Below are 17,654 nucleotides of genomic sequence, written 5' to 3'. Positions count from 1 at the left end.
TTATTACAATTCTGTTTTTTTCATTTCTATTTTATTTATTTCTAAGGTTCATAATCCATTAATCAATCACATGCTGGTATTGCATTACATCAGACTTTCTCAATCTTATAACTTATATTTGGGGTGCATATAGGGTGGTATGGGGAATCGAAAATGTCCTATTTTGGTTTTGATCCGTAACCATCTTCAAGGTTGTTGAGGGTGTCAAAATTTTAAGAGACATAACGGCATGAAAAAATTTTTTTTGCATACACTGGCCAAAATGGCTTAAAAAACTCTACAAAAAAGTTCATTACAATTTTTTTGTGAGTTCCTTTGTTTCTGAGAAGTTTTGATTTGAAAAACTATTTATTTTATTTTCATAAATTTCATTTTTCTCTAAAAGTAAGCATCAGAGTGAAAAATGTCAATTACAAAAAAGATGTGTCTTGATGAGATCTACAAAAAAGGTTTCTACACTTTTTGCGTCGGGTTCAAAATAAAGGCGGTAGAGGGCATTTTCTAAATGTTATACTATGACCCATGATACTACAACTTAACAAGATATGATCACTAGCAGAACGCATTTCGAACAGAGTCGCGCATGACGTCACCGTGTGACAAACTTACCGCAGGAAATCAGGCAAAGACCGGCTTTTAATGTAATTTCTTTAGGATTTTTATTGCTAATAAATAATAATTTATATTTTCCGTTGACGGTAAGTAAGTTCGGTGTCATAGAGTAATAAAAACCACCTTCTAAATAGGCTATTTAGACTAAAGACAGACAGGTGACAGACGAATATGGAGCATATTATTTTTATAAAAATAATTGTGGAGAAAAGCAAGAAAAGGGTTTTTATTTGTTACTCAATTGAAACGTTTTTTTACTTTCTCGATTTGCTGACCTGTAAAAATTTTACTAGTTAATAATATATGAGAATTTCATTGACAACAATTAGTGCGTAAGCGTTGTTACATGGATTGCGATATAGACATTTCTTCGAGATCAATTAGAACTGATTGTTTACGTTTACTAATTGTTTATAAATGAGTAATAAATAAAATATTGTACATTATACGCCAGGTAACTTCTATCGCCAGTAAAAACTCACCTACCTGGCTAATAATGTAAAATACTATTCGCATACTAGAAGATAGTAAATAGGTACTATCGAGTATTCTCGTAAAAATTTGGTTTATATGAAAATATGTTATTTTTTAAAATTAAACCAATCATTATCGATAATTTCTTGTTTAGCTTAAATTTACGTTGCAGAGATTATTTGGTAAATACTCATATCGAAATGCCCTTCTGATTAATAAATTCCAGATAATTATGCTAGTGGTGTTAAATTCGCTCCTACTACGCCATCGGGAATTTTTCTGACGTAGACAAATTTCCTTATCGTTTGAGAAGCTAAAATACCGGCAGCTCGACAGAGTTTCTATTATTGTTAATTGTTATTGGTACAAGCTTCAACGGCACAGTACACCATGATTGTAGAATGTACTCGTATTTAAAATAAACCGTACAGCACTACAATCACAAAATTTCACGAATTAAACTAAAGGAAACAAAATGAAATGCGGGCATTCAAGCACTATACTAATAGACGCGCCAAAAGTTTGTCACGCGCTGACGTCAGCGGAGGAACGGAGACAGAAGAGATCGTGCGCGTGATCATATCTTGTTAAGTTGTAGTATCATGACTATGACCAAAGATAATAAATTGCAATGACTATTAAAAGTAGTCGGAAAGTCAAGCCAGGAGTTTACCTGACAACTAGTTTTAAATGCTTTTGTGTTTAGAAATTTTTGTTGTAAAGACTCATCCTTCATCTCTTTACTAACTGTAAAAAAGCAAAAAAATAATACTAGGGGTGCCGCGAATTTTGTTTAATAATTTTCGTGCTGCCAGACAAAAAAGTTTGAGAAACACTGCTCTAAGACTTCAGCTGAATTATGACAGATGACGGAGCAGGCACTTGGTGGTCTTCGTAAGATCCTTTTGAAAGACCCGAGGCAAAAAGTGGGGGCACTGAGGCAGATGTATGTCTACCGCGGATGAGGCTCGGCCATATATCAGCAATAAAGCAGCGAATTTTTGCTTGCAAGTGGTCCAACATTTTTTTGTTGGCATAGACTAGCAACTTCACATATCCTCACAGAAAATCAAGCTGTGATAGCACAAGATCATGGAGGTCAATTCACAAGACCATTACGCGAATTTATGTACTTAATGAACGGTTCCTGCAATAAATTGATTGTTTCGTGCGCTCTGTGGTATGTTGCGCCGTCTTGTTGAAACCAAAACTCTTCCATATTAACGCCATTCAATTGTGGAACGAAGAAATCATTAATCATGGACTCTCCAATGACTGTCACATTCTCACAAAGTTGATGTTCCAAAAAATATGGGCCAATGATTCCTGACCAAAAGCACATCAAATACTACAAGTACTTGTTTGTGGATTTAGCAATGGTTTCTGGATTTTGAACATCCAAATCCGGAAATTTTGTTTTGATGTACCCACTCAACCAAAAATGAGCCTCATCACTAACCACAGTTTTTGGACCATTCGCCCGACGTGCGTCGCAAACGATGGATCACGGGGCTTTCATTCTTGCACGAGTTTCTTCAGTACGCACTCTGCAGATGCGCATTATCAATTTGAGTACAAGTCATACGAAAACGATTCATGATTATTCAATTATGTTGCTTGGATGAACGAATATGTCGACCGTAAAATGGAGGTAGTGCCTCGGTAAGTTTTGCGAAGTGAACCATGATTTTCGAAATAAATTTCCACAATTTGCAAGCGTTGTTCTGCTGTTTAGTCTATTCATGGTGAAATAGTAAACATTACTGAGCACAATCAACTGTTAGCTGTCAAATTGAAACTACACAGTATTGCCAATTTGAAAAACAAACCGCTAAAAACACTCTATTTTAGAAAATCCTGCCGCTGAATAGAGAGAACACACTAGACAAAAATTGGCTACTCCAATACAAATAATCAAAGGCGCACGAATACAACTAGTTCTACATCTTTTTCATTTTTGCTGTTGTGAAAAATAGCCATGATCCATAAACATGAAAGAGGCAACAACACAAGTATTAGGAGAATGTCGCTGGTGCTTTCATGATGGTATTTTTTTGCCTTTTTTTGAGTGGGTAAAGTTTCTACCAATACCGTTCTACTAACCCTACCCCCTATACATTTACAAATATCCATGCCCAAATCCGGATTCTAACCATGGATCCACAGCTTTAACTAAACTGTGCCACATGGATTTCTGAAATAAGACCCAAAGCAGTTTTTGTGTAGAATAAGCTGATGCAGTTTAGGGTGATTTGTAAAGTGTTTATAACATGCATCTTCTTTTTTGTATATGGCGCACCCAGTACACATTTAAATTTTCTTGAGGCCCTTAAAATGCTTTACAAAAATATGTAGTTATACTGCATTCATTATAAGAAGATAGTAGATGGCGCTGTGTTTGAAGATAAACACACACAGGAAAAAAATAAAATGGCACCAAATTATTGTACAGTAGAAATATCCAGCACTGCAAACAGAAATAAAGGTCCACGCAAACCGACGTCGGACATGCGGATGCGGGAGCGGTACCGCATGCGGGAAATATCTCTACAGCGGGATATGCGAGCACGCCCATCGATGCGGCGGTTCGCACGCATATACCGCTGTAGAAATATTTCCCGTAACCGTACCGCTCCCGCGTCCGCATGTCCGCGTCGGTTTGCGTGGACCTTAAATCTTTGATATTTCAACAGTTTAGTTGGCAACAGAAACTACCAGCTTGCAAAATTCGCTACTCGTTTTATGTTTCAGTGTAATACTGACTCGTGTTTTAACCAATCACACTGAAAGTCAAAGTTTCCCTATGCTTTCTACCGCTACCTTCTTAAAATGAATACAGTATAAAGCTACATATAAAAATACAGAATTCTATTATAGAAAAATGTACGGGCTACCTTATATTGAAATAAATGGCACTAGTTTTACACCCTAAACTGCTATCAGAATGTGTTTTCTAAAATTATCTATACAGGGTGTTTACGATCTTCTCTGTATCCTTTTAAGGGGCGCCAGTACAGCTCAAAAGAAGTCGACAAACCACTCCAAAACACCTTAGTAACAAGTACCTATAAATTGTGCACAACTCTTGTGCAGATAAACCACATTTTTTTTAACCGAAATAGCTTTTGTTTTGACATCACCAATGGATATATTTCTTGCAGACATTTTAATCGCCCTTTGTGAGTACCCTCTTCTGACAATCCGTTTTTAACGTATAAGGGAATATACCCGATCACGATAAGAGGTCGAGGCGGAGGGCTATGGTTGGTAGAAATTAATTCCTTCCATTGAGATCTTTCATTAGAGTACCATTAAAGATAAAACTAGTTCCACTCCCCCTCCCCCTCCACCCGTACTTTGATACCATCCACCCGTTTTCTAGTTTAACTTGGCACCACTGAGACCAAGTTGGTTGTCGTATGTAAAAGTTATGCACGTTTTACTTTCAAAAACAGCCTCTCAGGAAATAATTCGTGGGGTTGGGCCCCCCTTTTAGATAGCGAAATTTGATGGCACGCCTTGAAGGTATAGGCTACCTACTGCAAACAATTCCAGAACTCTAGGACCATTCCCCTAAAAGTAGTTCGAAATGGACAAAACACAAATAATAATAATATTTTTTTTTAATTCTTAAAAAATGCCCTAAAAAATAATTTACCTAAGTGAACAATGCTGATTAAGTAGTAGATTGCTCGATTTGTACACTGATTAATCGTTTAATGTAAAAAATAAAACAAATATTATCTCGCTTATTAGATAACTTTTACTAAGGTGTTTTGGGGTTTGTCGACTCTTTTTGAGCTGTACTGCCGCCCCTTATAAGGATACAAAGAAGACCGTAAACACCCTGTATAATAACAGTGGATCATCCAGAAATCACCAAATTCTAACCAAGTTTTGTTAGGCGAGTAAGTTTCACATCAAATGATTCAATTTCGTCGAGTGCAAATATAACCCTCAGAAATATTAGATGTAGCAATATCTAAACAGTTTATACAATGTTGAAATAATAATATACCAACCTTTGCCTGCACCTCCCTACTTTTCATTAAAAGTACTCGCGGATGAGTACAAATTCTTTGGAATTGTTGAAAATCTTTGAATAGAAATGAAGATTTTATTTTTCCCTCCGATGGCTTTTGTGAAAAGTTACTCTTATAATGTTGGTATAATTTAATTTGTACAGGAGTAAGCTTTAAAAATAACACATATTCATGCTTCGGAGGTAGATATGGCGTCAACACGCAATAGTCTTTTCTCTAAAAAATTGAATCAAAATATTTACAGATTAGAACTATCGAAATATACCTGTACTATGCCGTCCAGCATTGTATGCAGCACGTGAGATCGTTTTCGCATAATGTTTATATCGTGAGGCGTTGAATCTGTGTACTGTCCATTAGTGATAGGGTTGACAAATCTGTTTATATACTCTTTATAAGTTCCTAATAAATTTGGTTTTACGAATTGAACCATGCAATAATATTCCTTCAAATTATTTTGCATAGGGGTTCCAGTAAGTACTATTCTTCTTACACTACGAATTCTATTCATTGCGATACTTAAATTTGTTTTTTCATTTTTTAGAAGATGACCCTCATCACACACAACTAAATCAGGTCCTAAAATGTACAATGTATGACATACATGTCGTTAAAGAGCATTTACCAACCCGGATTGACAAGGCCTCTTTGAAAAATTTCTCTGGCTTTCTTTTTCAAGCGTTTGTTTGTTGGATTCGTTAAATTTCTAAACATATCGTAACCAATAATTAAAACGCCTCCCTCTTTATACCAATCTTCGACTACAAATTCTCGCGCGTTGTTTTTACTGGACACCATTTCAAATACGTTTATTTCAGGTCCCTCCACATCACGCAACCATCTCTTGTATTCAGAGTCCCAATTCAAAACTGTGTTTAAAGGGCACACAACCAACACATTCTTAACGTTAGTAATTTCATCATTTGTTAAAAGAGTGTGTGTCAATGCAATAACCTACAACCAGTGTCAAATTAAACAATTAAAAAATAACACAGACATCACCTGTAAAGTTTTTCCAAGACCCATACAATGAGCCAAAATACAACCGGAACCTGCAGTAGATTTGGCCCTCTCCACTGACTCATAACATGTGTCCCACATGAATTGAACACCCTTTCCTTGATGGGGCTTTAGCTTTTTGACAATAGTTGGGTTCACAGACAACAGTTCTTTTTTACTTTCCACGTCAAAATCCAACACTAGCTTCTCTAAAGTCGCATCTTTAGGTTCGTCGAAAATTTGGTTATACTGAAATTTGAAACATTTACAATGAATGTTACCATAGATTGGAAGTTAAACCTTCTTTTGGCGCTCCAGTATGCGAGCCTTCCTTTCTTTTTCTTCCTTTTCGGCTTTCTTCGTTGATTCAGCAAGAGACTCGTGGCCGATCACTTTCCTAATGGTCTTTCTGGTGGATTTATCCTCATCGTCACTACTGTCATTAACTCTTTTAATTCTACGACGTTTTTTACTAAAATAAAAGCTTAAAATGAATACACAATATTGTACGTAATATTATATGACTTACGTCTCCTTGACTTTCTCTTCTTCTTTTTCTGACTCGCTGCTACTACTACTGCTACTGCTGCCGCTTGCTTGATATTCTTCGTCTTTTTCGTCCGAATCAGATATAATAGTTATCTTTTTTGAACGCCTGTTAAAACATTATTTAATATTAGGTCTTTCTGAGCAATTCTATAATGTAAGCGGAATAACGATAAACATGAAGACAGATTTTATTATGGCGGGCTAAGGCAGCTTAATTATACCAGAGTACCCAAATAATAAATTAATAGCTATCTGAGATAATTACATTAAAAAAACCTTGAAATATAGCTTTGCATAGGTGCAATCCATTTTTGACGTGCTACTTCAATTTCAGTTTATAAGAAGAATTTCATTTCAATGCTTTCATAAATAAGAAAGTTGGCACTGCCCATCCCCAAACCTAAATTTTGAAACTAACGTTAGATTTTCCTTTGTTCCAAGTGGTGAGGTATCAAATTTCGTTTAAATGCTTCCATAATTAAAAAAGTTGACACTGCGCATGCGCAAAACCAAATTTTAAACGATCTCTAGGATCGTTAATAAACGGCAAAAGTGTAAAATTATGGAATACGAAAAAAACGGTTTTTGGTTTTTTTACAATAACTTTTTTAGCAATAAACGCAGAAAAAATTCCTTCCTTTGTGCAAGCCTCGACACCATAACGAACCAAATAGCGAAAAAAGTAGTACAATAGCTCTTAAGATAAAGAACTAGTTGCGTTTCAACAAACGAGCGAACGGACTGACGGACGGACAAAGTGGCCATAATAGTGCATTTTTTTTTATTTTTGTGGAAATGCGCTAAAAAGTTACGTGAAAATACTCGAGCGCGTCAGGTATCGATAGTGGCCCACGTGTCTCTGATATTGGAGGTATGTTAATCTGCCGGTTTTCATGGTGGGGGAGGCTGTACGTAAGGATAGAAAACGGGATTTACTCGAGCGCGTCAGATATTTGGAACGTTGTATGTATAATTTATGACACGACCGCCTATGATCTCTGTCAACAGACATGCTTCAACAGCTACTGAACGCATTGAACTTTTCTTTCGAAATAAAAAAAAAATTCAACGGGCCGAGAATGTCAAGGTAACGTTTTTTTTTGCAAGTTCCCTTCGTCATATTATTGAAATGCACACTTTTCAACATGTAGTCAACCCACCTTACTTTAATTTGACACGCTTGAATAAATTCCAAAATCCCTTATTAGGCTCCCGTACTACCATTGTTACTGTTCAATAAACGCCCATTTAAATTATACAGTGTTTAATTAGAGTGTACACTACCCCTTTTCCTTTTTATCCCCTTACTTTTACATCTGTATGTATAAAACATTTTTCCCAAAAAAGTCATTTGCCTAAAAACTATGACATGTTAAAGGCGTAAGTAGAAATCTGTGTCAAAAGGATACACGTATGAGTGCCACATAATCTATCCAAGAAAAACAAAATTAACCAGTGTACTTGTCTAAACTTGTTTTGTGAAGGAAAATACAAAACCATTTTTTAAAAGGCAAAGGGTAGTGCCTCTCTCCAATAATATATGTATGTACAGTGTGTAAAGCGATGGGGTATACAAGAGGGAATTTTTTTTAGATATTGATTTATGAAAAAAATTTATTCTTCATGATACTTTTTGCTTGCTTTGAAAGTACCAATAACGTTTCAATTGTTTGTGGTTTGATAGCAATACGCTATCTTGATTATAATGTATGAATGATAACTATCAATAAAAAAAATTAATTTTATTATTTTTCCAGATTCCTATAAATAAATTTTAGATTATCAAAACGTTATTGGTACTTTCAAAGCAAGCAAAAAATATCATGAAGAATAAATTTTTTTCATAAATCAATATTTAAAAAAAAATTCGCTCTTGTATACCCCATCGCTTTACACACTGTATAATAAATTTCGTGCATGCGCAGTACACAAGTATGCATAAAGGGAAATGGCGGGAGTGTGCAGAGGTTTAGTAATTGTCAACACAACGAAGTTCTTGTTCTAATTCGCTGGACAATTCCTAAATTTACAACAACCAAGCCTGAGTTCGTCTAATCGCAATTCAGATTAACAGTGAGACCTCTGGTGGCAGCACATTGTAATTAATATTGGTGGGATAAGAACACCATTTCGTTTATTTACAATGGCCAAAAGAAATCGATATTGTAGTTTTTATGGCTGCAAAAGTAAATACACTTGCAAAAATTTCATTTACAATCAATACACCTTAAAGAGCAAGGATAGTTTAAAACGTCCATTTTATCGTTACTACCCAAATCTAAGGCACTAAAGGCACCTTAAAGCTCAGTAGAGACTTGTACTACACAGCCAATTCTGCAACAGAAATGGGAGTACATATCGGATATGACAACCAGTCTCTGCCATTACGTAACAATATTCCAAGGCGAGGTTTTGCAATTGACGTCTGTACCCACATTCTACTGGAGAGATACTTTGGTAACAAATGAACCTCAATTGTAACAAGTCGGGTAATGAAAGTGCTGTATGTGAAATCTGGCTCGATACTGGAGCGCATCCCAAACCTCGACTAGCTGGCGGAAAAAAATATCAAGCTGATGTGGGTACCCGAACCGTCTTCTGTTAATGGTAACGAAATGGCCGACAGGATAGTCATAGAAGATCAGCAGTTACTTTTATAGAAACTTTACCAGCATGCGGAATAGCACATAAAATAACAATTGTGAGGCGTTTAATACATCAACACACGTTCCCGAAAAGGAAGATTCATCTTTCAGTAAGACTTTTTCAAAGAGACAGATATCTTAAGGACGTGAGAATAAACTCTTCCAAATAGAGGAGGGAGGTCTCGTTTAATTCATCTTTTCTACTCTCCACTGTAATCTCAAAGCTACGTCAAAATTTCTCTTTTCTTAAATTACAAAAAAACACGTCATTTGCTAATGTGAGACAAAGGAAATGTTTACTAAAAATCAAAAAATTACCCAAGGGGAAGTAACACAGGTTCGCTCTATCCAAAACCTGGACTGTAAAGATATAGGCATTCTTGAAAGGTAGATAATACAGGGGAGCACAAAAGATGTGTGCCTGTAGTGCAGGAACCATCTGTGACTACTTCTAATACAAGGTGTCCTATAATAAAGGTCATAGGTCATATCTACTATGGAACCGTTAATTGCAGGGCTTGGGGAAAAAGATTTTGTTAACAAAGAGGCCAAAAGAAATCGCTGAAAATTATTATAAAGTTTTTAGGTTTGCCGCTAGAGGGCGTACGATTAATAGATACGTTAAAGTCACTAAATATAGAAAGTACCGCAATCATCCGCCATTTTTGGGCAAATTTACTGCCAACTTAAAAAAATTGACAAATAAAATCTGAATACCTGTCATTTTTTATAACCTAACTCCTCGGGTACTGTCATGTTTTATAAAAATATATACAGATATCTCCAAACAGGTGGAACAATCCCTAACATTAAAGTTACTAGAATCTGGTAACTTCCGCCATTTTTGGGAAAAAATCATGCGTTCTCTCTCTAACACACGAGCCCAATGGATTGCGGTACTTTCTATATTTAGTGACTTTAAGATACGTAGAAAAATGATTTATTTCCCAAAATATACCCAACAAACATGCATAAAAAATGCATACATCGCAATCTTGCATGATTTTGCATCATGTGATGAAGCGCTAGCTCATAAACTATGACGGGTGGGGAAAGGGGAACGTCTCTTAAAGGAATTGAATGTAAATTCGATTTAGATTAACCGATTTTCATATAATTGGTCTTGACAGAAAGAGCTTTCACCGCGGGATAGTCTTTTTAGTAAAAGCGATGGGTATAACAAGACAACTAACACAATAAATTACCTCTTAACTTTTGTACTACTTTTCTGATGATCCTCATCTGCCCAACTACGTTAATAAAACGAGAATCATTAAGACTAACATTTACAAATCGTAAACGAAAGTAACTTACTTATGATGTGCCTCCGATTTCTTTTTTTCGCGTCTTTTCTTATGTTTTTCCAATTCCTCCTCGGAGTCAGTTTCAGATAATTTCGAAGTAAGAAGCTTATCTTTACGCCACTTCGCTTTTTCCTAAACGCAAAAAAAAAATAATTTACATTTTTTGGTGCAGTTCCAATGTATTTAGGGGTAAAAACAATAATCAAAAGCTAATCGAACCTTATCTTTAGATTTTTTCTTTTTTGTGCGGTCACTATCTCCATCATCTGATGAAGTGGAAGTTTTTCCCTTAAAAATCGACACAAAAATTAACTTCATAATTCATCAGTATACATATAACAGCAAAATGTGAGTCACACATACATGCACATGGAAGGAACTGGCAAGAACTTTAAAGAAGAAAATAATTAGTAACACTGAATTAAATTCTGCATTTCGGAAAAAAATAGTGAAGCTGTATTAAATAAAAAAAACCCTACCTTTAAAGTAGAAATTGTTAACACAAGAACACCATTTTCTTAAAACTGGCGACGCCACAACAAGTAACTCAAAAGTTCTAGTGCTTTGACCCAATTACTTATTCTAGGAATTTTGAAAGCACCTTTGTACATTGTATTTGCAGAAGATATATTAATGTAGGTATTAGATGTTTGTGAGTCTGTTCCAGCCCAGAAACCTTATTGGTTAAGAGGCGACTGCAAGGATTATGTGCATCGAACATGACTTAAAAAACCTTATGAGTTTGATACCAGCAATTTACTGTAATTAAACTTTATTGCCACATATCATATTATTACAGTAGCGCTGTATGTAAAACCTCACAATATTTGTCAGCACAGCATTTTTAACATTTATTCATTCACAATTGCATGTGAAACCAAAAATATAGTACCGATTTTGCAAAACTGGTCACGATCTTTTACAGCAGCATTTCCTGGCAGTTCATTAATCACATAATTCACACAGACGCCTCATTTTACATCCACAGTGTTTGAAGCAGTAAACAAGCAGCAACCATACAACGAGCACAGCATTTCTTATAATTACTTTATTAGTACTGATTATTATTGCATTATTTACAAAAAAAAACTGTTACGATATTAAACAAACCTTTTTTTCAGACTTCTTTTTCTTCTTACTATCGCTCTCACTTTCGTTGTCAGAAGAATGTCTGCTCTATAAAAAAATATGCGATTTTTAAATTTAGAATCAGTTTTCTGTTCAGTTGTTCACGTGGCTTAGAAAATTGCATAATTATACAGGGTGTCCTCGATCAATTGGAAGTGCATAGATTACTTTTGTTCACTGAAGAAAGAGATTAGGTAAGGACTCTAGACGAATGTTCAGACATAATATAATCACACAAACGTTAACGTTTCGTTTTTTTTCGAGAATGTTATAGTCCTTGAACACTATTAACTTTATTATTATTGCAGCTACAAGTTGGTTAAATTAGGAAACATGAAGCATTTTTCTCACGATTACAACGGTCAAATCGGAAAAACAATTGTATAACATCAGGTTTAAACTGAAACTAAAGGAACTAGAATTAATTAAGGTTTGTAACCTTTTTTACGTTAAAAATGGTTTAACAGCTATGTTACTAATAGACATCAAGAAGTGACACACAGCACACATTATATAAACTTTTAACAATAAAAAAGGATGTACCTCAAGATAGTGTGCTAAATGTATGTAATGGCGGCGGAAGAGGAAGTGACAGATGTAAGTGCTCCTACGAAAAAGTGTAAAAAGTGCAAGATCGTGCCCGCGAATGGTGTGAAATGTATTAACTGTGGATCTGCAATGCATCCTGGCTGTGTAAAGTATTATAGTAATATCACGAAAATTGACGATAAGCACATAAATTGCTGTGGTGATAATGACGCATCCTCTGTTAAGGTGAGCCCAACTAATGAACTTACGAGTACACACACAGACCAACTACATTACATGAACATTGTGCTAAAACACAAAGACGATATAATTGAATACCAAAAAAAACTAATTCAATCATTATATGATCAATTAGCGTTACAACAGAAAGTTAATGAAGTGTCTTTCGCGAAATCGGACTGCGTAGCGACATCTATGAAGGAAACGTTTAAACACAAATCTAATGCCGCACCAACAATAACAAAATTATCGCAAAGTCAGCAAATATCAAACAAAAGGTCACATATAGATAATAAACCCACCTATTCCGAAATAACGAAAAACCCCAATCAAGGTGAGAAACTGCAGCAACTTATTCATATCAATAGTGATGTGAGTGATAATAACGTTAATAGACCACTGTCAATTAACACCCAAACTAAAACCCAGCCGATCAAATCTCAGTTACGCAATAAAACTACAATTGGGAACAAAGTGGAAGAGTGTGCCATATCGGCCGTAGAGGCGCGACACTCAGTTTTTGTATCACGACTTGCACCTTCCACCTCCACGGAACAAATCAAACATCATCTAAAAAACCAAAACATTCATTGTTTAGATGTCGAAAAACTAGAGATACAATCCGCGAATATTGCCGCTTTCAAAATAACGATACCTGTTTCAGAAAAAAGTAACATCTATAAATCCGACACTTGGCCCATGCACACTATAATCCGGCCCTTTCGTGTGCCACGTAGAGAACCGACTAAACAGGAACGAGTTTAACCACGCAGCCAAAAAGTCACCCCATAACGTAAAAATATTGCACCTAAACATTCAATCGCTCTTAAACAAATTAGCTTATCTCGAAGCAAATATCTCTGAGCACAATCCTGACTTTCTATGTTTAACCGAAACATGGATCAGCGAGGAAGCAATGGATGCTGTGAAAATAACAGGATACTCAGTTGCGGCGGTCTATAATCGCACTGAACGTATTCATGGAGGCTCCATAATTCTAATCAGAGACGAGATTAAATTCAAAAATTGTTCACAATTAAGCAGGTTCAATGTTGAAATGCACTTCGAATCCGCGTCTACTACTGCAATAATAAACGAGAAAAAAATATGCATTATTGTCATATACAGGCCACCGAATGGAAACGTGAACCTGTTTTTTACTAATCTAGCGTATTTGCTCAATATTGCAGTCACAGCTAGTGATTACCTTGTCCTCTGTGGTGACCTCAATATAAATTTATTATCAAATTCTATTGAATCAAAGATCCTAATAGATTTGTTCGATTCATATAATTTAACAAACAAAAATAGCACACCTACAAGGATAGCTATGAATAGAAATAACATAGTCTCTCAATCGGCTATTGACTACATGGTAACGACAATTCCTATGGAATACTATGAGTATGAAACTATTGATCTCAATCTATCAGATCATTTAGCCAATCTAATAGTAGTTACGGGCAGTATATTGTCAAGTGCGGATAACGTGGGCGTGGAGGAAGCGAGAACCACAAGACGACGCCACATGACAACTTCCAACCTGGATAATTTCAAATCAGCTCTTCATCAAGTGGACTGGAGTACATTGGATTGTGCCAATGTTGACTCTGCGTTTCACACATTTCTCGAAACATTCCTGTGGCTTTTCCACCAAACATGTCCCATCACGACTACAACCGGAAGTCGAAAACGAAACAGTACATCTACACCATGGTTTACCTCTGAATTAGTAAGAATGAGAAATGAATTAAAATCTCGTTTCTCACTACTAAAAGTTACAACTTACACTCAGATAAACGTCGCTCTATATAACTTGGCAAAAAGAGAATACCGAAGAAAAATTAAGCAGACCAAACAGAATTATTACAACAATATTATAAGCAACGCGCAAAATAAACCGAAAACGCTATGGAAGATAGTAAACCGAGAGACAGGTCGACAAAAAAAGAGACATAATATCGCTCTCTCCGAAGACAACACTCTAATTACTAACCCCCAACAAATAGGTCACATGTTCGGTAATTACTTCGCCTCAGCGGCATCAGATCTGACTAAACACCGGTTCGGTGACAAACCTACTTCCACAGTCACATGCTCAAAAATCAGTAACTGTCGCTCATTGTATGTCTATCCTGTAACCCAGGACGAAGTTACCCGAGCGTCCGAGTCTCTAGCAAAATCGTCCTCGTCAGGTGAAGACGAAATAACAGTGAAGGTACTGGATCATGTCTTGACTTCTATTCTACCGATCATAACTATGCTATATAATGAATCTCTTGCTCGTGGGATTTTTCCTAGTGCATTAAAGACTGCGCGCGTAATAGCTGTATTCAAGTCAGAAGACCCTACAAGAATAGAAAACTATCGCCCTATCTCATTGTTGAGCGTCTTTTCGAAATTGTTGGAAAAAATCGTTTATAACCGATTAATCTCATTCGTCAACAAATTTAGCATCTTACCGGCCAGCCAGCATGGTTTCCGACCTGGGAAATCTACAGAAAGCGCTACCTTCGATCTACTTACTTTCATCTATGAAGAACTCGACTTACTTTCATCTATGAAGAACTCGACAAAAAAAGTATATCTCTGTCCTATTTTTTTATATCAGTCGAGCTTTCGATACGATTAATTGCGAGAATATCTGCCATAAACTGCTGTGGATAAAATCGTTCCTTTCAAATAGGCAACTATATGTGGACATCGAAGGTGTTAAATCCGACAAATTTGATGTTACCTTAGGGGTCGCTCAGGGTTCAGTGTTGGGCCCGCTATTATATTTATTGTATGTAGCAGATTTGCCAAATCATGTGACAAGTGCGAAGGTGATCAGCTATGCCGACGACACAACCATCGCTATATCAGCGAAGACCCTAGAGTGTTTAACAAGTACTATTAAACATGTGGACGAGGAATTTCATTCCTGGTGTAGTGCTAACAAACTTGTATTAAATGCAAATAAAACTGTGTGTGTGAACTTTGGTAGGGCTAAGCAAGAGCTCGAAACTTCAAGTGTTAGTCTAAATACTAAGTTTTTAGGGATTTTGATAGATGACGATTTGTCATGGGACCAACATATTAAGAATGTGTGTAAAAAACTTAACAGGGCTTATTATGTGTTACGAAACTTGAAATCATGTCTTGACATAAATTCATTAGTTACTGTGTATTACGCGCTCGCATATCCTCATTTAGCATACAACGTTGTTGCCTGGGGGGCAGCTGTCGACAAAAACAGAGTCTTCATCCTACAAAAAAGGATAATGCGATTAATTTTTAATGTAAAACCGACAATTTCTCTTAGGAATGTTTTCATCAATAGGAAAATTTTATCATTTCCTAGCATTTACATATATAAGCTTTGCATCTTCGTGAAAATGAATAGTCATATTTTTCATCCATTAAATGCTAAGCATGACTATCATACACGCAACAATGAGATACTTACCATACCCTACCATTCCACAGCGAAGTATGAAAGGGGTCCATATTACAATGCAGTTAAAATGTACAATGCACTCCCTTTATATATTAAAAACATCACAAACATTAAGAAGTATCGAACGAATCTAAAAAAATACTTAGTCGAACGTTGTTTTTATTCAATGAGTGATTTTTAATTGTAACATGTCCTTTAGCATTTACACTGTTCCTAATTGACTTTTTAAAATTTTAAATGTCCATAAATGTTTGAATGTATGACGATGTCTATGTCAAGGTTATGCGTGATCACAGACAATAAAGTTATTATTATTATTAAATCCAATTTTATTTTCAATTTTTACCAAAGCTCTACCATAGTATCACTGAATCTAATTAATAATAATAATAATACCCTAAACAGCATCACTGACTCACATGACACACGACACACTGTAATATCTCCAGCTCCACCTTTAACCCAAGTAACCATACAAATACAAGGACAGATCCACCCAATAAAGTTACACGTCCTAGCACAGCTAAAAAACACAAAACTCTTTCTACTCAGAAACAACGTTATCACAACCTACTCGTAGTCAACCCAAACAACCCCTTTCACAATAAACAACGCCACTTACTTCAAATGTTAAATTTGCAGGATTTTTTTTGGTTAAAATTTGCACTTTTTGGAAAAAATGACCATTTTTCGAAGTCAGCTCACATTTTATCAGACCTACAGCGCTGCGCTTGGCCTCAAATTATAGCAAATTTAATGATTACGAAATGTTTTGCCGAAAATTTCGCGGTTTTTCGGGCTGTAAAGCTTTTACCTTGGTTTTTGTGAGCGTTTATTTGCATAAAATAACACCTTACACCTTAAACACTTTTTTTGTGCACAGATTTAGAGTATGAGTGGGCTCCAAAGTGGCGGGCCAGTCTGCTATCTAATCAAGTACTGTGCTTAGCGTATTCTTGTTTGACGGGCTTCCCCCACTAAGCATAGTTTTCGTGCTACCTGACGAATAGTAAAACCAGCAGAACGAACGATGCAACAGCAGCATCAACAAGCATTTATTTACCTGTAACTATTGTTTTGTATACAGGGTGGGCCATTAGTGCATGGGTGGAAGATTGTGGGTGTATTAACACGCATACTTAAAATTCATTGTGGGGGAATGTTGAAAGACCCTTCAGGCTATAACCAAACGAAATTGCAATTGTTATACAGGGTGATTTATATCAAAGTTACATTTTTTTAAATGGAACCGCTTGTATATTAGTACATATTTCGATTCCTTGGTCCATTTTTAGTGTGACTTTGTGTATTACACATGATATCTAAAATGAGTAGTTTAGCCGCAATTCATCGTTTTTTCAAAAAGTAGATGTCCAGTAAAAATTGAATATCGCAGTTATCATAAAACTTAGAAGGTCGTGACTGTGCAGTGGCACTAATCATGACATGTACTAACATACACCAAACGGCTAAAGTTAAACTTCTTTTGTGTTAAAAGATATCACTCCGTCAATTTTCACAATTTCAATCAAAGGTAACTTGATTTTTTTAAATGGAACTGCAAAGTTTTTTTATCGCATCAAACGTAGGATTTGAACAATATAAACATGTCGATATTTATCTTACATACTTTTTATACAATTGCTAATAATTCACAATGTTTTTGGATTTCCAAAGCTGATTAATATCATAA

The 17,654-nt window shown here is 35.8% G+C and overlaps 1 protein-coding gene across 1 annotated transcript in view; it reads right to left on the bottom strand.

Annotated features, from left to right (window-relative positions):
* LOC116160072 (transcriptional regulator ATRX homolog) overlaps nucleotides 1-17,654 on the bottom strand; it is a 40,706-nt gene that overhangs the window by 6,686 nt on the left and 16,366 nt on the right. The window contains exons 19-28 of the mRNA XM_031473206.1: nucleotides 11,737-11,802; nucleotides 10,846-10,914; nucleotides 10,637-10,758; nucleotides 10,528-10,572; nucleotides 6,658-6,783; nucleotides 6,429-6,600; nucleotides 6,132-6,377; nucleotides 5,759-6,083; nucleotides 5,395-5,708; nucleotides 5,109-5,345 (exon numbers count right to left, since the gene is read on the bottom strand). Coding sequence (XP_031329066.1) covers nucleotides 5,109-5,345; nucleotides 5,395-5,708; nucleotides 5,759-6,083; nucleotides 6,132-6,377; nucleotides 6,429-6,600; nucleotides 6,658-6,783; nucleotides 10,528-10,572; nucleotides 10,637-10,758; nucleotides 10,846-10,914; nucleotides 11,737-11,802 — 1,722 coding nt within the window. The remainder of the gene's footprint in view (nucleotides 1-5,108; nucleotides 5,346-5,394; nucleotides 5,709-5,758; nucleotides 6,084-6,131; nucleotides 6,378-6,428; nucleotides 6,601-6,657; nucleotides 6,784-10,527; nucleotides 10,573-10,636; nucleotides 10,759-10,845; nucleotides 10,915-11,736; nucleotides 11,803-17,654) is intronic.

The sequence above is a fragment of the Photinus pyralis genome, unplaced genomic scaffold, assembly GCF_008802855.1.
Source record: "Photinus pyralis isolate 1611_PpyrPB1 unplaced genomic scaffold, Ppyr1.3 Ppyr1.4_LG1, whole genome shotgun sequence".
In the NCBI taxonomy this organism is placed as follows: domain Eukaryota; kingdom Metazoa; phylum Arthropoda; class Insecta; order Coleoptera; family Lampyridae; genus Photinus; species Photinus pyralis.
Note: the sequence above shows the minus strand (reverse complement) of the source record. Positions and strands in the feature narration are given on the sequence as shown.